Source organism: Eretmochelys imbricata, chromosome 1, assembly GCF_965152235.1.
Source record: "Eretmochelys imbricata isolate rEreImb1 chromosome 1, rEreImb1.hap1, whole genome shotgun sequence".
In the NCBI taxonomy this organism is placed as follows: domain Eukaryota; kingdom Metazoa; phylum Chordata; order Testudines; family Cheloniidae; genus Eretmochelys; species Eretmochelys imbricata.
The window spans coordinates 218,508,652-218,531,600 of record NC_135572.1 but is presented as its reverse complement, the minus strand read 5'-3'; the positions used below and the strand labels follow the sequence as shown (position 1 = coordinate 218,531,600).

The 22,949-nt window shown below is 48.3% G+C and overlaps 1 protein-coding gene across 1 annotated transcript in view; it reads left to right on the top strand.

Annotated features, from left to right (window-relative positions):
- Positions 1-22,949, top strand: part of LOC144268632 (scavenger receptor cysteine-rich type 1 protein M130-like) — a 62,797-nt gene that overhangs the window by 37,838 nt on the left and 2,010 nt on the right. The window contains exons 7-14 of the mRNA XM_077823748.1: positions 3,627-3,944; positions 9,430-9,744; positions 10,653-10,967; positions 13,940-14,005; positions 15,631-15,768; positions 19,930-20,025; positions 21,015-21,086; positions 22,163-22,252. Of these exons, the coding sequence (XP_077679874.1) occupies positions 3,627-3,944; positions 9,430-9,744; positions 10,653-10,967; positions 13,940-14,005; positions 15,631-15,768; positions 19,930-20,025; positions 21,015-21,086; positions 22,163-22,252 (1,410 nt within the window). The remainder of the gene's footprint in view (positions 1-3,626; positions 3,945-9,429; positions 9,745-10,652; positions 10,968-13,939; positions 14,006-15,630; positions 15,769-19,929; positions 20,026-21,014; positions 21,087-22,162; positions 22,253-22,949) is intronic.

Sequence of the window (22,949 nt, the reverse complement as noted above, 5' to 3'; positions counted from 1 at the left end):
ATCAGAGACACCTCCAGGTGCAGTAAGGGGTGGCGAGGTGGATCCTAGCACGAGGCTAGAGTGAACCGGAGAGAATGGCTCTGTGCTATAAACCTGGGATTTGTGATTCACAGATTCCCTCAGTCCCAGCAGGGCTGACTCAGCCCTTCATCAGGTTGAGGTTGGTGTTGCAGAAGCAACCTAAACGCAGAGATCTCATCCATGCTGTGGGGCCATTACAATCCCATTTCACTCTCTGGAAAAGTAGGTGTTTGCCCTGGTGTTCCTGGCCAAAACGCTTCCCCCGTTGCCCATCCTGGGTTGTGTGCTGGTGGGCTGCAGCCCTCATCTACAGAGCTTGCTCAGTGGGTGTGTATGTTTGTAGATCATTAATTCCCCACAGCACTTCATAAAAATAGTCATTTCTTTGCTAAAGATCCCAGTTTTCAGGAAAGCGTTCAAATGGCTCCAGAGCTTGGCTTCTGAGCCAGCTGGGAACTTTCACAAAGATCCTGCTCTTAGTGAGAGCAGCTGGCACTTTGATGAAGATCCTCCTCTACAATGCAACACAAATACTGCAGGGGTCCTTTTTCCTGCAGGCTTCTCCAAAGATCTTCATCGGCTTCCCCATGCCACACCAGAGAACTGCCATAGCTGATTGATGGCAAGTCATCTGATGGCTATCCATAGTGGCTAGGCCCAGATTTTTACAGCTGTTTCACTGTTGCTCCATTCAGCATGGCAATGCCTAACTGGTTTAAGAGCCTACATTTCATTTTCAGTAAGGATTTAGGCACTTTGCAGCATTTATCAACGAGATCAATAGGAGTCACATCCCTGAGTGACATAACTATGCCAACCTCACCCTCACTGTAGACAACAATAGAAGAATTCTTCTATTGATCTAGCTACCATCACTTGGAAAGATGGATTACCCACAGCAACAGTAAAACCCCTTCTGTCACTGAAGGAAGCATCCACACTACAGCGACATAGCTGCAGTGAAGTTCTGTGTCACTGTAGCACTCACAGTGTAGACATGGCCTTAGTAAACCAAACATTTAATGCACACATTAAAACATTGTAATAGCTATGAATAAGCACTCCCAGCTATCTCCGTGACACCACTGATTTCCTGAGAAAACTACAGTGCATTGGTGATCTTCCAGAAAACACCATCCTAGCCAACATGGATGTAGAGGCTCTCTACACAAACATCCCACACATAGATGGAATAAAAGCTGTCAGGAACAGTATCCCTGATGATGCCACAGCACAACTGGTTGCTGAGCTCTGTAACTTTACCCTCATGCACAATTATTTCAAATTTGGTGACAATATATACCTCCAGACCTGTGGCACCGCTATGGGCACCCTCATGGCCCCAAAATATGCCAGCGTTTTTATGGCTGACCTGGAACAACGTTTCCTCAGCTCTCGTCCACTCACGCCCCTTCTCTACCTACATTACACTGATGACATCTTCATCCTCTGGACCCATGAGAAGGAAACTCTGGAAGAATTCCACCACAATTTCAACAGGTTCCACCCCACCATCAAACTCAGCCTGGACCAATCTACACGGGAGGTCCACTTCCTAGACACCATGGTGCAAATAAGTGACGGTCAAGTTAACACCACCGCTATACCGAAAACCCACCGACCGTTATGCCTACCTTCATGCCTCCAGCTTCCATCCCGAACACACCACATGATCCATTGTCTACAGCCAAGTGCTGAGGTACAACCACATTTGCTCCAACCCCTCAGACAGAGACCAACACCTACAAGATCTTCACCAAGCATTCTCAAATCTACGATACTCACACGAGGAAATAAGGAAACAGATGAACAGAGCCAGATGTGTAGATCAACAGAGCCAGAAGCCTCCTGCTGCAAGACAAGCCCAAGAAAGAAACCAACAGATTCTTTTCGAAAGCTTATGCTCAAATACATTGGTTAGTCTCTAAGGTGCCACAAGCACTCCTTTTCTTTTTTCAGGGATATGAAAAATCCTCACCCCTGAGTGACACATTAAGCCAACCTACCACCCCGCCCCCCCCACAGTGTAGACAGCACTAGGTAAACAGAAAAATTCTTCTGTCAAGCTCGCTACCACCTCTCCGGGAGGTGGATGAACTATAGCAATGGGAGAACCCCTCCGGTCGGCATAGGTAGGGTCTACACTAAAGGGCTACAGAGGTACAGCTGCAGCTGTGCCCTTGTAGCCTTTCAAGCGTATAAAAGCCCTTCAACTCCTGTATTTATAACCTTCCCCCCCCCCCGACCCTGCACTCTAGCTCTGCCCTCAGAGGGTGACTAGAGTGTGGGGTTGCCCATAACGTAACAGAGGCCCAGAGTATCCAGATAAAATCTATGTCCCCTCCCCATGGCATCTTTCGCTTCCTGTCAGAGAAATAAAGTCAAATGCTGCAGTACAAGGAATGTGGGTCACACTGACACAGAGATTCTGTGTGGGAAGTAAGGGGAGATTACACTGGGCCTAATTCTTACTAACCCTAAGGGCTCATTTACACCTGCTCAGAGTATAGGAGTCTTAATGTGAGATTCAGACCATACAAAACTTTAATAAAAAACAGAGTAGTTAAATACCTGTCTTAAGTGTAATACTAATCTCATCTTTAAATATGGAGTCACTACTGTCCTCTGTATGTATATTCTTATAACTGTTTATATATTTAGGAAGATTTGACAGGTTTACAGATCACATTTTGGGAGCACTTTGGCTCCTTTGAAATGTAAGGTGCCGCATACACTGTACAAATCTCCAATGACCTAATCACCAGAAAGGGTCTTCGCTTCTCCCACAAGGAACTTCAGCATCTTTATGTGCTCACAGTGAACAAAGTTTTAAAATGAAAAATATATATGTTTAGAAAAAAATGGGATCTTCTTCCCCATTGCCCAGAAGTCACTCTCTTCTCCAGCATCATCTCCAGCCAAGCCAATAGCTAGACTTCGTGAGAAGGGTAACTCAAGCGTCCACAGTTGCAGACCTGGCCTGGAAAATCCTTGCTGAGTGCAGAAAAGCCTTTATTGTGTTAGCTCCTTATGGGTTTGGAGCTGACGCCGTGATCGCAGGCCACCAATGTGCATTGAACGGGGACAAACAGGGCAGGTTTTTCTTTAAAGGAGCCATGTGTCCTGGCAGTCTGGATCCGGGAATTGCAGCAGGGAAGTGGGGCACTTGGTGAGCTCATTGCAGGCCAATCCCTAGACTCCTGTTGTAAATCACAGCTACCTCACAGCGCTGACGCTATCAATGTGCGGGGTGACCACTGAGCACTTTTGCACAGACCATTTTGGAAACCAGGGGCCTGATCTGCCAGGTGTTCCTGAGCACTCTCCACTCACATTGACTCCTTAGGGAGGTGAGAGCGCTCCACATCGTGCAAGATCTGATCTCAGAGCTGGGGAATTCTTTCCTTCCATCACCTCCTGCATTTCTGAGTAGACAGACAAATGAAACCCTTGAAAGAGGCTGTTCCCTGGATCACTGCACAGCGGTGAGAGTTACCTTCCACTCAGCACAGAAACCTGTGTTTCACATCACATCTGTGTATTATTTCTAATGAAGTACCAGCAGGGAGTGTTATTCAGCATATTTTTTGTCTCTGTGAGCCCAGGTCGTTCTGAGGCGCTCAGACTGTTGAATGGAGAGAGCCGATGCAGTGGGAGAGTTGAGATTTCCCTCCATGGTGTGTGGGGCAGAGTGCTGGATGACCAGTGGGACATGGACGATGCCAGCGTGGTGTGCAGACAGCTCCAGTGCGGAGTCGCTGAGAAAGCTTATAACCCCCCTATGTCTGAGCGAGGAAGGGGCCCCGTGGGGCTGAAAAGTGTCCGATGTGGAGGAAATGAAACTCGTCTGACTCTCTGTGACATCTCCCAGCCTGAAACAACCCAGGCAGGAATTGCTGAGGACGTTGGTGTCGTTTGCTCAGGTGACTTAGTGTGAAAATCTTATAAATATCCTGTCCTTGTTCAATGGAACATGACCCACTCCAGGGCTTGCCTCCACCCCACCTTGTGCTGTGATCTCGGCAGTCCTTGAAATGATGTGGATCTGATGTTCAAACTGGGACCGATTTATAGTAAAAATATATTATATACAGAACAAAGCATAGCCATGGTATAGGGTTAGTGCACTATAGCAACCTCTTTCTCTGTCTCTCTCTCATATTTTTATGGATTAGAGCTGTTCAAAAAAAATTCATCAAAACTTTTTTCCTGTGAAAAATCTTCACCATAAGATTACAAATTTTCTCAAATAGTTTGTTTTCATTGAAAATGTTCAGATTTCAGTTGAAAAACTTGGGCTGTTCATTAACCACAGTTAACTCACGCGTTTAACTAAAAAAAATTAATCGAGATTAAAAAAAATCATGATTAATCGCAGTTTTAATTGCACTGTTAAACAACAGAATACCAGTTGAAATGTATTGTTTTATTTCTGAATGCAGTTATTTTTTGTACATAAATCTACATTTGTAAGTTCAGCTTCCATGGTAAAGAGATTGCACTACAGTACTTGTATTAGCTGAATTGAAAAATACTATTTCTTCCATTTTTTACACTTCAAATATTTGGAATAAAAAAATATAAAGTGAGCACTGTACACTTTCTATTGTGTTTTGTAATTGAAATCAATATATTTGAAACTGTAGAAAACATCCAAAATATTTAAATAAATGGTATTCTATTATTAACAGCACAATTAATCACGGTTAATTTTTTTTTAATCACTTGACAGATCTATGAAAATCCCAAATTTATTTGTGGAACATGAAAAATATTCACGGTCATTCATATTTTGTGGGGAAAAGGATGAATTTCCAAGCAGCTCTAGTGTATCTAGTGGCTTCTTTATGTTAAAGTCTTAAAAAAACATGCTGTCTTGAATCAGAAAAGGATTAATTTCCAAGCAGCTCTTGTAGCACCTTAGAGACTAACCAATTTATTTGAGCATAAGCTTTCGTGAGCTACAGCTCACTTCATCAGATGCTCATGAAAGCTTACGCTCAAATAAATTGGTTAGTCTCTAAGGTGCCACAAGTACTCCTTTTCTTTTTGCGAATAGAGACTACCACGGCTGCTACTCTGAAACCAAGCAGCTCTTGTGTATCTAGTGGCTTCTTTATGTTAAAGTCTATAAAAAACATGCTGTCTTGAATCAGAAAACAACAGTAAGAAAAGGAAGTCACATACAACCTGTTTTGACCAAGGCTGCCATGGATAGTAGCTCTGGGCTAGATCCCCCAAAGGCCTTGGGCGTTGCAAGGCCTGACTCCTAGGTGCCTTGCCATCGAATGGGATCCTCAGCCATGAGTCACGCGCCCAGCTCCACGTACAATGCATGGGGAGAGTTAGGCACCAGAAGCCAGAAAGCTGAACAGGGAACCACCGACATTTGCCAGCAATGAAATGCCAAGGAAGGGAGTAGGGCCTAGATACGCAAAGTTATTTTGTTGCCAACCTGCCATTGATCGAAGCCTCAGCCCCCTGACCCACAGGTAGAGGTAGGCACCTATCTCTGCTCAGGGACCTCAGTCATGAACCCACTCCTGGAGCTAGGCACGTAAGCCAGGTCAGCTCTCTCATCTCCCCATTTTACACGTGACTCAGTGGTTACAGCACTCAACTGGGAGGTGGGAAATCCACATTCAATCCCTGCTCTGCCTGATTTGGAGCAGGGACGTGAACGCAGGTGAGTGCCCTAGTCACTCTAGACTGTGCTGGGGTGGGTCTCTCCTGCTGGAAATGTTCCACTTTGTACAAATAATCAGTCACTGAATCCGAAAAAAAGCTAGAGATTGATTCTAGCTGGTGGCCAGGGCACTCACCTGGGATATGGGAGAGTCAAGTCCCTGCTTCAATAAATACGTAATGATTTATATATTATGTATTTATAAAGAGGCAGTTAGGTAGCTACGTTCCTTTGTGGATCTAACCCTCTGTCACTGAGGAAGTACATCAAAGTTGCTTTTATAATGTGACTTTGTGAAGTCCTAATCCTATAACTGCAATTTTCCTTCATTTAAAGGTTAGAAAAAAAAAAAAAATCTGTGATGGGATTTTTTCATTGTTCTTGGTTGTACATGACTATTGTACAAGATAATTCTATTCTTTGTGCTGGTATATATTTACAGTACGTTCCAACAGTAAAAGTAAACAAGTAACAGATATTTTAACTATGTCCCTATATCATGCACTGTACGTTACTGCACTGATAGTTTTCATGCCCATTCCAACTGCAGGGTAACTACAGCACATTAAGGGCCCATTTCTGTTCCCATTGTGTCAGTAGGAGCTTCACAGTTGATTTCAGCAGAGTAGAATTAGGCCCTAAGTGTTTGGGACTTTATTGTACACACACAGATCCAATTTGCCTGTCTTTCCCTTTATTTGTAAAATAAAGTGGTACCAAGTCTACTTTTCTCTAATGTTGTGGTACCTGCTGTCATGCTGTCTGGAGTGGCTCACCACTGTAAGTGACTAACTCAGGGCAGACTCAAAAAACAAGGGCAGATACCCCAAACTGGTGGTGTGTTCTATCATTAGATTTCGCCTGCAGAGACCTGCACTTAGGACGGAAGAATCCAATGCACCGCTACAGACTAGGGACCGAATGGCTCGGCAGCAATTCTGCAGAAAAGGACCTAGGGGTGACAGTGGACGAGAAGCTGGATATGAGTCAGCAGTGTGCCCTTGTTGCCAAGAAGGCCAATGGCATTTTGGGATGTATAAGTAGGGGCATCGCCAGCAAATCGAGGGACGTGATCGTTCCCCTCCATTTGACACTGGTGAGGCCTCATCTGCAGTACTGTGTCCAGTTTTAGGCCCCACACTACAAGAAGGATGTGGAAAAATTGGAAAGAGTCCAGCGGAGGACCACAAAAATGATTAGGGGACTGGAACACATGACTTATGAGGAGAGGCTGAGGGAACTGGGGATGTTTAGTCTATGGAAAAGAAGAATGAGGGGGGATTTGATAGCTGCTTTCAACTACCTGAAAGGGGGTTCCAAAGAGGATGGCTCTAGACTGTTCTCAGTGGTAGCAGATGACAGAACAAGAAGTAATGGTCTCAAGTTGCAGTGGGGAAGATTTAGGTTGGATAAACTTTTTCACTAGGAGGATGGTGAAACACTGGAATGTGTTACCTAGGGAGGTGGTGGAATCTCCTTCCTTCGAAGTTTTTAAGGTCAGGCTTGACAAAGCCCTGGCTCGGATGATTTAATTGGGGATCGGTCCTGCTTTGAGCAGGGGGTTGGACTAGATGACCTCCTGAGCTCACTTCCAACCCTGATATTCTATGATTCACCAAGCCAACCACAAACGTGAACTCCTGGATCACTATACAAGTCTCACTGTGGAGTCACAGACCGCCTAACCTGCCACCCAGACAAACTGAAAGTTGTGATAAAATGTCACTTAATCCTAACATCACACCACACCAAGTTTCTCCCAGTCCCAAGGGATCAGTCAGTCACCAAGAACTTCCTCCAAAGATAACGCTGGCAGCCAGTTCTATAGTAAATAACTAAAGGTTTATTAGCTAAGAAGAAAGAAGGAGGGTTATTGAGAGACTATAGCAGGTAAAATATAATAACAGGGAAATCAGTTTGTAACTCCAAATGGTGGCAGTGATGTAATAAACTGTCAGTTTACCCAAAGTCTTTTACAGGGTGTCGTGAGGTACTCCACTCACTGCCAGTCTGGCATCTCCTCCTGGTTACTCTGGGGATTAGCTCTTGAGGCCAATGCCCATCCACAGTTTGCACACCATCGCTCTCACTCTGGTCTGCAGCTCCTCTTGCTCCAGGACCTGCAGCATCCTCCTTGTCACTTAGCCCTTCAGCTAGGTCACTCAGTGTTCCCCCTGACGGGATTCAATCCATCAACAGTCCTAGGCCGTCTTCCCATTCACTGCCCTGGTGCCACTCCCTCAGTGGCTGATAGGGGAACCCAGGCCTGCCCTCTTCTCTGGGATCCAGTCGAGGGACAGCTCAGCAGTTCTGGGCTTCCTCTCTCTGCCCACACTGCTCCTTCCCTGGACTGATTTAGTTGGGGTTGGTCCTGCTTTGAGCAGGGTGTGGGACTAGATGGCCTCCAACCCTAATCTTCTATGATTGTATGACTGCTTCCTATACTCTGGTTCCCGCCCTCACTCTGGGTGTGCCAGCCCCAAGAATCCTCCTCCCAGGGAATAACTACAGACTATCTCCCTGCAGCCCTCATACACTCCTCCCTCTTCCCAGGGCATGACTGCTGTCTGCCTTACTGCAGTCTTTCCCAACAGCCCAACCCAGAGCCACCTTCCTAGCTTTATAGGTCCCACCTGTTCCTGAACAGGTGAGACTCTCTCTAACCAGCTGATTCCGGCCTAAACCTCCACCCTTTGCAGCGTAATTAGCTGATTGGGCCCACCTGGCCCAACCCAGCTTTTACAAGGCTAGTGTGGGGAGCTCACCCCATCACACAGGGCTACCCAGAATAACTCTGGGGATCTCTGTCTTCTCATTCAGTTATTCTTCTCTGTTAGAATCCAGACAGTCCAGAGATACAGGATCTTTCTTTGAATCCATATTTATATCTTCTTCTTCTCACATAAGAACATAAGCTCACAGAAAACAAGCTGACAATCTACCCAGGTGGGCTTTTCCTTTGATGACAGGGAGTGAGAAATGCACTTAGATTTTTGACCTCAGACCTTATTCAGAATGGCTATTTCCTGTTAAAGTCCTTAAATCCTTAGCATTTCACAAAATTTATTTGGTGTGTTATTTAGCTACATGTGTATTTATCATGTAAATGTTTGGCATTACATTATGACAGCAGTAGACACGCAAAAACAATACCCATAACATTCCACTAGTTTTCATAAAGTTTAAACATCTGAATACACACGTATACATCTAACCATTACTTTAATCTACACAAGTGAACGGATCTAACTGCACTCTAGCATGACCTGGTCATCCAGTGTCACCCCCTCCCCATTCTGTAACAATTGAAAAGAATATTTGGTTTTGGATAAATTAATTGCCTAATAATTCCTTGAACACCTTGATGCTTATCCTTTAAGAGTTGTTTGAGAATATTCAAGATTTTTAGTAAGGGCTGTTTCCGCTAACCTTTAGTCTCACAAATAGCTCTGACCCATATGACGAGTCCCTTAAGGATTACTCCGATGAGTAAGGAATTCAGAATTAGGCCCTTACACTCACATGCTGTTTATCAATAGTGCTCTGTAAGAAGTATTCCTCATTTCCTTATTCAGCTTTTCTCCTTTTCTGTGTTTCTTGTTGAAGACAGATTTTAAAAAGCATTTCAATATCTCAGCCAGTGTAGCATCATCATTGATTTGCATGGAAGCTATTTAATAATCATCATATTGCATATTAACAGCTGGGATCTATCCCTACAGGGAGCGGGCGGATCAGACTGGTGAATGGGGCAGGTCGCTGTGCTGGGAGAGTGGAGATGTATTACAATGGCAGCTGGGGGACAGTCTGTGATGATTCCTGGGATCTGTCAGACTCCAATGTGGTCTGCAAACAACTGGGATGTGGACGCGCCATCAATGCAACTGTCTGTGCTCATTACGGGGAAGGATCCGGGCAGATCTGGCTGGACGATGTGAACTGCTCTGGAAACGAATCCGATCTTTGGGACTGTCCTTCCGGGGGCTGGGGCCAGCACAACTGCAGACACAAAGAGGACGCGGGAGTTCTCTGCTCAGGTCTGGTCCGGGAATGCTCACGTGAGCCTGGTTACCAGGGGATTTAATGGAGGGGGCAGACATTTGAGGAGAGAGAGCCGAGGATGATAGAGCCTCTCCCTCACTGTCTTTTCTATAGGGTGCCCATACAGCGCGTTTTGGCCAGGACAGTCTCTTTTTTAAGCCTGCCCTGGCCGTCCCGACTGTTTTGGCAAACTGGGCATTTCTCTCGTTTCCTCTTGCCAACGGATCACGAGTTGGGAAGAGCAAATTGGACACGTGCACAGTTTTGCCAAAAAAATGGGATACGCCCCCTAGCGGAGTGCAGAGGAACATGTGGGGGGAGGGGGGGACAGTGGCAACGCTAGCCCAACGCAGGAGGACAGCAAGGCCGCTGTGCGCGTGGGATGGAAGAATGGGGCCTCGCGCTGACCCCGCACGGGTGGGAGGCAGGGTGCGTTCAGGCTGGCCCCACGTGTTGGGGGCGGGAAGAGGAAAGGAGGTTTGGGGGTTGGGCCCCCCCTACGGTGTACCGTTTTCCCTTTGAGAAAATATGGTCACTCTACTCTTCTACCTACCTACTGGGGTCATGATTAGAAAGTCACCATTTCCCATCGGTTCCCACCCAGGAGTATTGGAGATATCGCAGCATTTCTCTAGTGTTGGCAGGGCAGTCACTGCTGTATTGCAGGTGTCTGTGTGTGTAACTGCTGGGAACTGGTGACTTTTCAGAGGTGACCATTGTATTTCTAATAGGTCCATAGTGTCCAGGAGAGTCTCTCATTCTTAGAGTGATTCTCTCTGACACTTGCTCCTGCAGAATGATGTGGCTATACTTTGGGATGAGCAATCGCTGGGATTTCACTCTTCACCCCAGTTCATTTCAGAATCAGACGATTTAAATTCCCTTTTTGTGCACTTCCTTCTAGAATTCACGGATTTAAGGCTGGTGAGCAACAGTGATTGTGCTGGGCGGCTGGAAGTTTTCTACAATGGGACGTGGGGCAGTGTTTGCTCCAATCAGATGTCTGGAGTCACCCCAGCAATTGTCTGCAAACAGCTGAACTGTGGGGATGGAGGGCAGGTTGCAAGAGACTTGGCATATGGAGCAGGTTCTGGTCCCACGTGGCTGGACCATGTTGTATGCAGTGAGCAGCACAGGTCCCTTTGGCAGTGCCCATCAGGCATATGGAAACAGCAGTCCTGTGATAACCGAGCAGAAGAGACCCATATTTCTTGCCGTGGTAATTCTGAAACTGTCTGTGCACACACCCACTCCATCTTTTACTCATTGAAAGGGTGTGATAGAAATTTTGAATGTATTTACTTTTCAGTAGAGACAGTTTTACATTCACAGTAGTGACAGACATATTTTCATTGTCAATTCTCAATACAGTACCTGGAAAACAAACATGGGAGTTATTCATACAAGCTGTGTGTTACACGGTGCAATCACCTAGTGAGAGCCTAAAAATGCCCATAGGCAAGGGAACTTGGGGTGCAAGGGGTTAATCAGTTTGCATGGGGTCCTGGCTGCCGGCCCCGCACTCCACTGCTGGTCCCAGACACGGGGTCCCGCTGTTAGCCCCACAAGATGTGGTCCCAGCCTGAGTCACCTTACCCCGATCCACAGCCCAGTCCTGGCCTCAACTCGGGGGAGAGGGTGCACAGACAGGGTAAGAAGGGGCAAGGCAAAAAGTTTGGGGACCGGACTTTCAGCACCCCAACTGTAAAAATTGTTTCAGCACCACTGCAAATGCCTCCCATTAGCAAGCATCATTTGGGAATCTCTGTGGCTGTACTTTTGGGATGAACAATCAGAGATGGGCCCAAGGTCAGTGAACAGGACGTGAGTGGTCATGCTGAGTGGTTGGAGCAGGAGTCATATCCAGTGGTTAGAGCAGGAGCTGGTAGCCAGAAATTGGAGCCAAGGGTCAGAGCCAGAGGCCAGAGCCAAAGGCAGAAATCGGAGCTCAGGGTCAGGACCAGGTTACCTGGAGCAAGGCAAGGGGTAAGTCTGGGGTCAAGGCAACAGCACGACTGAACAAGACAGGAAAATGAGATATCTCAGCTGTGGGAAATGCTCTGAACAGTTGCTGAATGCTGGTGTGGCTGCTGGACTCAAGAGCTGGACTGCTGACCAATCAGGCAGTATGACCAGTCAGGCAGCCTGATACAGTCCAGCTGCGCTCATTAAGTAGCCTGGAGACTAGCTCTGCTGCAGCCCCTGCTTCCTGACACCCAGGCTGTGAAATCTGGGTCAGGATCAGAATTCCCAAAAAGGGGGTCTGTGCGTATAGGTGAGCGTCTGTTTCAGATCTAAAGTCTCATTTAGTCCTTGTAACCGGGGCGCAGACTCACCAGCGGCGCCTGCTGCTGGTTGTCCTTGGGATTTAGCATTCCAGCTGCCAGAGCGCCCTCTTCAGCCCTGTCTCACCTTGCTGCTGGCTCCCATGTCCCTCCCAGGACCCTGGTGCCCCTTTCACTGGGTGCTGCCCCCTGGCAGTACCTCACAGTTCTGGGTCTCCCCCTCTCAGGGGAACCCCCCCACCCGCTATCCCTACCTCACCTCAGTCGTAGGCTCCTTCTAGTCACCAGCTAGTCCCTGCACCCTGGGGCAGACTGCAGTATGAGCCAACCAGCAAGGTTGGGTTTGGACCTGCTGCCTCTGCCCACCCGCGGCTGCCCCTGCAACCCCCGTACCTAATAGACCTTACCAGGCCTGCAGCTTTCCTAGGCTGGAGCTCCTCAGTTCCCTTGGCCTTTCCCCAGTCCTGCTCCAAACTGGGTCCTCTATTCAGGTCTCTGCAGCCAGGTCCCTCCAGTAGAGCTAGAGAGAGTGATCTCTCTTGGCTCCTGGCTCCAGCCTTTATAGAGCCAGCTGGTCCCTGATTGGGGCGTGGCCCCCAGCCTCTGCCACTTCCCCCAGTCAGCTGGGGTTTTACTTCCTTCCCCAGCCCCAGCCCTCCGCAGGGCTTTTCCAACCCCTTCAGGGCTGAAGCGGGTGCCCACTTCCCATTACCCAATAGGTACAGTCCTCAATTCTAATACCACCATTTCTTGTCTCTGGATCCTCACAACAGTGTGGGTGTGTTTCAGCTGACAGATCTGTTTACCTTCAAACAGGGTCAAGAGCAGCTGTACACAGGGTGGATGGAACAGACTCAGATACCCACAAACGCGCACACACCAGCAGCGAGCTGAATAAAGATTTCAACATCCAGAGAATTCACTGAGGAACGAATCCATTAGCTATGAAACAAAATAGATTTTAGATTTAAGTTTATAAAATTGCTGAAATTTAGGGGTTTACTATAAAGATAAGCCCTACTCTCTCCTATATCGTACACTCTTCTCGGTCCGTTCACTTACTCATTTTCTCTGCATAGGAGAAAAAGAGAAACCACCTCAGACCCTGTTTGCCGACTGCCCGAGCTCGACAAGCTGCACAGGTATTTCTGCTTCTCACTGTCTCACTCTTGGTCCCGAAGGACTTTCCCAGCTGTCCCAGTAACATGTGAGGTTTCTGCATTTCCAGATCAGGAGAAGTTACGTGTCGTGGGAGGAGAGGACAGATGCTCGGGGAGAGTGGAGGTTTGGTACCGTGGCTTCTGGGGAACAGTTTGTGATGACTCCTGGGATATGGCGGATGCCAAAGTTGTCTGTAAACAACTGGGCTGTGGATCTGCTGTACCAGTCCCAGGCGAGGCTGCATTTGGTGAAGGGACTGGTCCCATCTGGGTAGAAACGTTGAATTGCAGAGGGACGGAGTCATCTCTCTGGGACTGTCCTGCTAAGCCCTGGGGTGAGAGCAACTGTGGTCACAAGGAAGATGTTGCAGTGAATTGCTCAGGTGAGTGACAGGAGATGTTTCTGCTACATGCTGTAATTTTCTGGAAGGAGGATGGGTCCAATTGCCTGCCCGCCCTTGGTCACAGGCCAGGCCCTCCCATCTCCTAATTGCAGAAGCATCATGGATGCTGTGGGGTGGAAGCTTTGTGGGGCCATATTGGCTCAGACATCAGCCCACATAACCCCTGCGTCCATCACAGACCCCAGTGTGCTGGTTTGTTACTAGTCAGCCTAGGGGGACGTGGGCCCTAAATCACTAACAGACAGACCCTGTGCTGCTCTGAGGGAGTTTGTAGAAGTGATGTCTGGAGATCTGAGGGGGACGCTACCCAGTGACAAGCACATCAGCTCCCACTCGCTTCAGACTCCAACTCTCCTCCCTTTCCCCTTGCAGGTGTGACAGAGACGACAGCATCACTGAGTAGAACAGGTAAAACATCCCCCGCTCCCATCAAGAGTTAAAATTTACCGGGTGCTGGGTCACAGAGGATGAGCTGCAAGCTGTAGCCTAAGGACAGGAGCTCCTTGCCATGAGTAAGCAGGGGAATGGTCCCACTATTGTGGGGAACTTTCCTGGCTTATACACTACCCCAGTGAAATGGGCTAGTGAAGGGATCTGAGTCCTCGCTCCCCCTTCCTTTACCCAGAGGCCTGCCTGACATCAAGGGCTCCCCTTCCACGCTCCTGTCTGGCAGAGTCCTCGTAACCCCGACAGGGCTGGGCCCAGGATTCCTGGGGGGTCGACCCCCAACCCTGTCGTGGTCACTTAGGGCAGAGGCTAAGGTGTCCCCACTCCCAGATGCTCTCTCTGCACTGGATGCTTCCCTGACCCACTGATCATTACATGCAGTTCAAAGGAAATACAGTGCATTAAACAGCAATCGATTTTAAAAAATAAGGAAAAAGTGGGAAAGGTTAAAGAAAAACAAGTCACCCTGCTCTGTGGCACGGGGACATCACAACCAGCGTCTCTGGACTGTAAGGGAAGTTTAGTCTGTTCCTCACACGTCCCAGGCCTCCTGCCCAGGCCCTGGCTGTACTGCAGGGATACTGCGGGTCGGACACTTGCTCTGGGGGTCGTCACACACCTTCAGGCTGAAGGTGGCAGGACCCCTCTTTCCAGCATCGTCCCCGCCCAGTCGGGGTTACGATCCCCCTCCAAGTCTGGCCTGCCAGGCCTCTTGGCTGGGGGCGTCTCCCTGCTCTGGGCCCGCTGCCCAGGGTCCCCCTCGCTCTCCTCAGCTCCTCACCGCACCTGGCTTCAGACTGCTCCAGCCCCAGCCCCAGCTCCTGCTCCTGCTCCCCTCTGCCTCAACGCTGCTGCTGCTCTGCCTCCAGCTCCCTGGGCTGCTTTTTCTGGCCCCTCCAGATCTGGTTGCTGCAGCTCTGCTCCCAGCACAGGTCTCCTGTGACTATGCTCCAAGCACTGACCTGCTCCCCCGGGCTGCTGCTCTGGTTCTCTCTGGATCTGGCGTGGCTCTGCTCCGCAGCTCAGCTCAGGCCCCTGCTCTCTCCTTAGCTCGGCCCCACTCTGTCTGACCCAGGCAAATCCAGCTCACAGGGAGGACAGGACCCACCTTGACTGTCTGACTTGTCCTGACTCCCTGATTAGCCTGCCCGCCCTGTCAGTCAGGCTGACAGTCAGCCTCTCCCCATTGTTCCTGGGGACTGTCAGTCTCAGGGTCCTGCTTTCCTATCAACCCTTCCCCTTTCTTCTGGTCCTGGGAGCTAGCCAACTGAAACACCCCCCACCGAGTTTTAGTAAGGGGCCAACAGTCCCCTTACACATGGCCTGTGAAATCTAGGGGCGAATGACACCTGGGTGGGAGCTGCAGGCCGTGCTGAGCCAGAGAATTCCTGTCTGCTGGCTCCAGCTGACAGGGCAGGGCCCATGATTTAAACTGCAGCCTGTGAGCTGCCCCCATGGCACACAGATTGTGTCCCAGCCCGTTACCCTGCTGTCCTGGGCCCTGCAATGAGTGACTGGGGAGATCCCTGGGCCCCCCGGATTCTCACAGGATAATCTCTCCCTCTTCCATGTTCATTTCCATCCAGCTCCCCCGCGCCGCCCTCTGACCGACAGTGGAAGAGTCACGGTGCCCATGGTCATCTGCATTATCCTAGGAGCCCTGCTCTGCCTGGTCTTAATCATCCTGGGGGCGCAGGTGCGAAGTGCCAGGGCAGAGCGCAGAGGTGGGTCCTGCTTGGTGTCACTGTGTGAAATACCTCTGAAATAGCAGGTGGAGCTGTGCCTAATGGGGGTGGGGCGTTGGCAGTGTAGTGGAAGGTTAAATTGTATTATACTGTTCAGCCACGAAGTGGTGTTGCATGTAACAACTTACATTCGCGAACCTCAGCCATGCCTGGCAGAGCATTAAGGGATCTTATTGTGAATACATCTGTTGAGTATCTCTCCGGAAAGGAAGCTCTGTAGCCAGTCCATGTCTGATACAGAAGCCTGACCTGCTTATAGCAGCCTTGCCGCCTACCATGTCCAAGGTGTATGTGACATGGTGCCCTAAGTTAAGCAGTGCCAGAGGAGAAGAAAAACAGAAGGAAGAGAGCAACAGATGTTGCAGACAGAGGAGCAATGAAGGATGGAGACAGGAACAATTACCCCTTACAATTTATGGTTATGTTCCGTTTTGGAGGATCATAGTATGGGGACTTTGGTACCACCTCTTTTGTACCCTATGGGTGGGGTAAGGAGTAAGGTTATATTTCGGCCAGGGTCACCTTTTCTTTGGCTTTTTAGTGTTTCTTATGTTTGCCCACCCTCCCGCCTGCCCCTCCCGTCTGGTTGCTTGACCTTGCCTTGAGATAAGGGTTGAGGCAGTCTTCAAGTATACGCTTGTATATTAAACTCCCACCATTCCCAGCAACACTTTAACTCTTTTCCTTATTTCTTTTCATTGTGCTATAAACCCCATCTGGAAGCAACACACAAGTGTTTTCATTCTTTGTTCATACATATTCGTAAGGAGGATATAAAAGTATCAAAAGTCAAACCCAAAATTTTATCCTAGGCTAAAAGACAGACCTATATACTAACAAGAGACACTTAATAGACTGATCTGTGCTGAACTATAAAGACACCATGATAACGTAAATGTTGTAAATGGTAAGAATGTAGAACGCAAAGGGAGAGACGTAATGGAAGGTTAAACTGTATTATACTATTCAGCCACTAGGTGACACTGTGTGTAACATACCTTGTTTAAACTAACTTCAGCCATACCTGTCGGAGTATTAAGGTATCTTACGGTGAACACATCTGGTGTGTACCTCTCTTGCACGGAAGCTCTGTAGCCAGTGCATGTCTGGTACAGAAGTCTGGCCTGCTAGTAGCAGCCCTGTAACCTGCACAAGGTGGACATGTCAGGGAGAGCTTTGTGGGGGATCCAGGGACCATCTTAAGTCCTGTCATATCTAATATCTTCAGCTATGATCTGGCCATGGAAATGAACAGCACAGCAGTGACACTTGCAGATGACACTACACTGGGAGGAGTTGAAACTAGTGGGGACGACAGAGAAATAATACAAAGGGGAAATGCAGTGGTTCCTTGCTCTCAAGTGGAGAGGGAGGCCGCACCCTGTCACTGTGTCAGGCAGCAGCACTCAGGCTCGGGTCCCACTTGCTGGGCCGATCTGTAAGAAGTCTAGAGTTCGCAGCCTCCTGTCAGAGCTGACGCCAATCAGGAGTCTAGAGCCCTGGCGTTCTAGGCGGGGTGGAGTATAAACAGTCTTTAGTCCACAGCATCCTGGCTGGAACAGCCAGCAGTTCATGGTTGATAAGGGAAGCTCTGGCCCTCTGGGCAGGGCAGAGTGGGAAGCAGGTTTTACCTAAGCCTCTTGGCTAAGGTAGGCAGCAAAGACACAGTCTGGGGCTCTGGCTCTTTGGGTGGGGAAGAGCAGGGAGCACCAAACAGTCTAGGGATTCAGGCCCTCAGGCAGGGCAGAGCACCAAACAGACAGTTTTGATGACCTGGCTCTGGCCAACAGCAGACCGCTTGGCCTAACGTGGGGAGGCTGCCACCCCAGGGATGGGATTGGCAGCAGGGGATGAGGGGACCTTGGCGCACCCTACTCGTCTGCGTCCCAGCCCGGGGCCCTAACAGTGATGGACTGTTCTGCCACTGGGTCAGCAGGGATCCAGCTAAAACATGTTGACTCGGGTTTTGACAGTGTAATGGGACCAAAGTCCAGTTTCCTTGGTCTACTTCATACCAGCGTCTGGGTGAGGGGTTCCATAGTGCCCGGGTCCTTGGTCTCGTTGGGGTATTTGGCCGATGGCAGTGCCAGCAATTTCTCTCCAGGGTCAGTCTCCTTTGGGGACAGGATGCTGCCTAGTGCAGGTCCAGCTCCAGAATTCTGCAGCAGGCTGGAGACTTCTGTCTCCTTCCCTAGCTCCCACTCCTATGAGATGCAAGGCCCTCCCTTTATACTTCCTGTCCTGCCCTGGTAATTCCGGCGACAGGGGCAGGGCAGGTTTGGCTCCACCCACCGGAGGGAGTGTAGTGGTCCCTCACTCTAAAGTGGGGAGGGAGGTCACTCTGCCTCACTGGAGAAAATAATACAAAGAGACTTCAAGTATTCTTAGAAAAATAACATGTTGAGATTCCATTTAGAAAAGTACAAGAAAATCCATGTGAGGGAAAGATCCGGAATAGAGAGATACAGCAGGAGGGAGGGTACAAGGAAGGAGAAATGCTGCAAAAGAGCTTGGGTGATTATGGCCAAAGAGATCAGACAGTTCTACTAGGCATTTAGGGCATATCTACACTGCAATGAGAGGTGTGATCGCAGCACATGTAGAAATACCCAAGCTAGCTTTTACCTAGCTCGGTGAAAGCTAGCTGGCATAACAACAGCAGTGTAGTTGCGTCAGCATGGCTGTGACATGGGCTAGTCACTGGACTGTGCACCAAAGCTCTTAGGCGAGGCTGTACACGGCAGGTTAGCCTGTGCTGCTGCGTGTGCTGACACAGCTACGTGGCTAGCTCGATCAAAGCCAGCTCAGATGTGTTTATGCTGCAATCACTCCTCCAGATTGCAGTGTAGATTTACCCTTATATAAGAACATAAAAACAGCCATAGTGGGTCAGACCAAAAGTCCATCTAGCCCAGTATCCTGCCTTCCAACAGTGGTCAATGCCAGGCGCTTCAGAGGGAATGAACAGAACAGGTAATCATCAAGTGATCCATCCACTGTCGCCCATTCCCAGCTTCTGGCAAACAGAGGCTAAGGACACCATCCCTGCCCGTCCTGGCTAATAGCCATTGATGGACCTATCCTCCATGAATTTATCGAGTTCTTTTTTTGAACCCTGTTATACTCTTGTCCTTCACAACACCCTCTGGGTAAGAGTTCCACAGGCATTGAGTGTATGTTGTGTGAAGAAATACTTCCTTTTGTTTGTTTTAACCCTGCTGCCTATTAATTTCATTTGGTGACCCCGAGTTCTTGTGTTATGAGAAGGAGTAAATAACACTTCCTAATTTACTTTCTCCACACCAGTCATAATTTTATAGTTTCATATCGCCCCTTAATCATCTCTTTTCCAAGCTGAAAAGTTTTATTAATCTCTCCAACTTGATTATCATACACATTGTAAGGAGAGTGATCACTTTAGATAAGCTATTACCAGCAGGAGAGTGGGGTGGGAGGAGGTATTTTTTCATGCTTTGTGTGTATAAAAAGATCTTCTACACTTTCCACAGTATGCATCTGATGAAGTGAGCTGTAACTCACGAAAGCTTATGCTCAAATAAATTGGTTCGTGTCTAAGGTGCCACAAGTACTCCTTTTCTTTTTGCAAATACAGACTAACACGGCTGTTACTCTGAAACCTGTTATTACTGTTTAGTTCATCAATTTGTTCCAGAACTTCCTCTCATGACACCTCAATCTCGGACAGTTCCTCAAATTCATCACCTAAAAAGATAGGTAGATAGTACTTTCCATTTTTAAAGCACTGCACAAATATTAGTTAATTATTCCCCACACAGTCTCTAGGCAGTACATATACTATTTTGCCCATAGGTGTGAGCACCAGGATAGGAGAGGAATGATTTTGGGTGGTAGTAGGAGTAATAGGATACATTTATGAAGGGACCATTAAGGTTGAATGTCAAGATAAACTTAATGACAGTGAAATAGCCAATAGAACAAACATGACAGGGACATGGTCCCTGTCACCTGGGATGCTGAAATCTAAACTGGAGACAGAAGTGGGAATATGCTGTAGGAACCAGTCCTGCACTGGAGTTGGGGGCAGTGGCTGGATGATCTCATAAGGTTTCCCATCCCTAGCTTCTCTGACCCTGTGCAAACCCTGCCCTTTGTTTTCAGGCTCCAGAAGACCCTTGGACCCTTTCTCTGAGGCCGTGTACGAGGAGATCGATTATAACCTGATGAGAAAGAAGCAGGAAATGTTTGATCGCTCAGGTCTGTGTGTGTCATTCCTAACAGGGAGAAAATCTAAAGCTCTGACTTAGAACTAAATCTCTGCAGCCTTCAAGTCTGTGAGTCCTGGATGGCTGGAGATGCTGGATCTGTGAAGAGACCAGCCAGTTACTGGACTGAGATGAATGAGTTTCCTCCCTAGCAGACTCTGCTAGCCCCATTCTGAAGATAGTCGGGCCCATCAGTACATCCTGCAGCCGTAGGGGGTAATTAGTTATGGGTCAGGAAAGTGACTGTTCACGTCATTTTGACTGAATGTCCATCGGGGGGAAGATGCTGCTCTCAGTTCAGCACATTGTGGGGCACTCTGAGCATGGTCAGTGCTTCTCCCTGAGGCTACTTCTGAGATCCACATTCTCCTCTCTGCTAATGGTGGGGGTTGGTCACAGACTCTGATCATGGGAGGGGTGTGGCCTTACCTGTCAAAAAGGCGGGGGAGGGGGAGTATCTTCCAGAACAAAATGTGAGTCATGTCCGTGGCTGAGGGGATCTGGACCAGCAGCCTCAGCCATAATTTTCTGCTGGATCAGGCCATGAAGCAGCAACATTCAGGAGGAGAAGATAAACATTCCTCTCTAAAGAGATTCTTACACCCTGAGTGTGACTCAAAACAGGCTCCCCAGTTCATGAGAAGGATTTGAATGAAATTCACAGGAGGGGATGCCATGGTAAAAGGCTCACTCAGTTCCTGCCTCACCTCATGAGGTCAATATGGCTGTTCCCAGCATCTTCCCAGCCTGAATTATCCACCCCAAAGCCACATTTACTACAAAAAAAATGATATTTAGCTTAGAAAGTCTGTGTCAGCCTCTCACCACTCAGTCGCTGTGAATTCAGCATCTTCTCTTGAAGAAGCAATATAGTGAGACCATAAATCTTGCTCCAGGACCCAGATGCATTGCCCATCAGCCAGTTTCGCTGCTCTCACTGTGATAACATCCCATTTACCCTTTCTCCAGTTTCCTATTCAGATGACTCAGTGACAAAGCTGCAGTATTACACCAGGGACAGCGAGGGGGAAAATGATCCTGGATCAGAACAAGGTAACAAGGATGGGGGTGGACACAGAGACACACAAAAGATTTCTGTCCAGCTCTTGATGGAAATGTGAACAAATCCTGACCCTTTCTGTGTGTGGTTGAGTGTGCTCTCTCCCAGGGGAGGAGCTGCAGGGAACCAGGCAGAGAAATATTCACACTGTAAAAAAGAATCTGACTTCCACAGCTGACAAGTGTCACTGTACAACTCCTGATCTGTGCCCCGTGATCTTAGCCCCCTGCCTCCTCGACAGGAACATATAACCGAATTCACGATCCAGCCCATATAATGTAAGGACTTTAAACCATGTCTTTATAGAGTTCAGTTGAATTCACAATGATCAGCTCTGGTGTGGCAGCTACTATCTTCCAGCAGCCTGTGATGGGATGTTAGATGGGGTGGGATCTGAGTTACTACAGAGAATTCTTTCCTGGGTATCTGACTGGTGAATCTTGCCCATATGCTCCGGGTTCAGTTGATCACCATATCTGGGGTCGGGAAGGAATTTTCCTCCAGGGCAGATTGGAAGAGGCCCTGGAGGTTTTTCGCCTTCCTCTGCAGCATGGGGCACTGGTCACTTGCGGGAGGATTCTGTGCTCCTTGAAGTCTTTAAACCATGATTTGAGGACTTCAGTAGCTCAGACATAGGTGAGAGGTTTATTGCAGGAGTGGGTGGGTGAGATTCTGTGGCCTGCATTGTGAAGGAGGTCGGACTAGATGATCATAATGGTCCCTTCTGACCTTAATATCAATGAATCTATGAATCTATGAAACAGGTCCAGGGTTAGCTCAATACCAGCATAGATCCTGATCTCATTGAAGGGCATGACAAAGTTGGTATTGGATGCTGTGGGGCAGGGCTGGGCCTTAGTTATTTTTGAGGAAACAAAAGTGGCACAATTATTGTTTGACAGAATGTCCATGATTCTCCCTTTTCCCCTGGGTCACCCTGTGACTTCTCCTGCAGACTCTATGATGAAAAACCCAGACTCGAAAACAACAGGCCTTTAATGGGGAACTAAAACCTGCCGGGGAAATGGGTGTGTTCAGGGGAAGCTGACCATGATATTTGCTGTTCCAGAGGGAGCTTCCCCAGGGGGGTCTCAGTTGGATTATGATAATGTGGAGGAGCCTGCCTTGAGGAACGTCCTCCAGACTCCAGACAGCCGAGGTGAGCAATGATGAATCTGCCTCCTGGAAGCCACATTAGCCCTTGGCTACTGCTCCTCCCCACCTTCATTCCCTAGTCTGCCCTTTGATCCTGAGCTCAGGGCTGGGAAGAATTAACCCAAAGTAGCCTGGCTGGAGCCAGCGAACGGCTGTCAGGGTTCCCTCCCCACACTGAACTCACGGGTACAGATAAGGGGACCCGCATGAAAGACCCCAAAGCTTATTTTTACCAGCTTAGGTTAAAAGCTTTCCCAAGGCACCAATTGCATCTTGTCCTTGAACAATATGCTGCCACCACCAAGTGATTTAGACAAAGACCAGGGAAAGGACCACCTGGAGTTCCTTTTTCCCAAAATAACCCTCCAAGCTCTTACACCCCCTTTCCTGGGGAGGCTTGAGAATAAACAAGATGAGCACAAACCAGCCTTGGATTTTTAAGACCCCAAAACCCCAATCAGATTCTTAAAAAAAAAAAAACAGAACTTTATTAGAAGAATAAAAAAAGATAAGAGAACAAGTCTGTAAGATCAGAGTGGAAGATAATCTTACAGGCAGTCAGATTCAAAACATAGAGAATCCCTCTTGGCAAAACCTTAAGTTACAAAAAGACACAAAACCAGGAATACACATTTCCTCCAGCACAGCAAATTTCACAAGCCAAGACAAAGAAAACCCAACACATTTTCTCGCTAGATTAC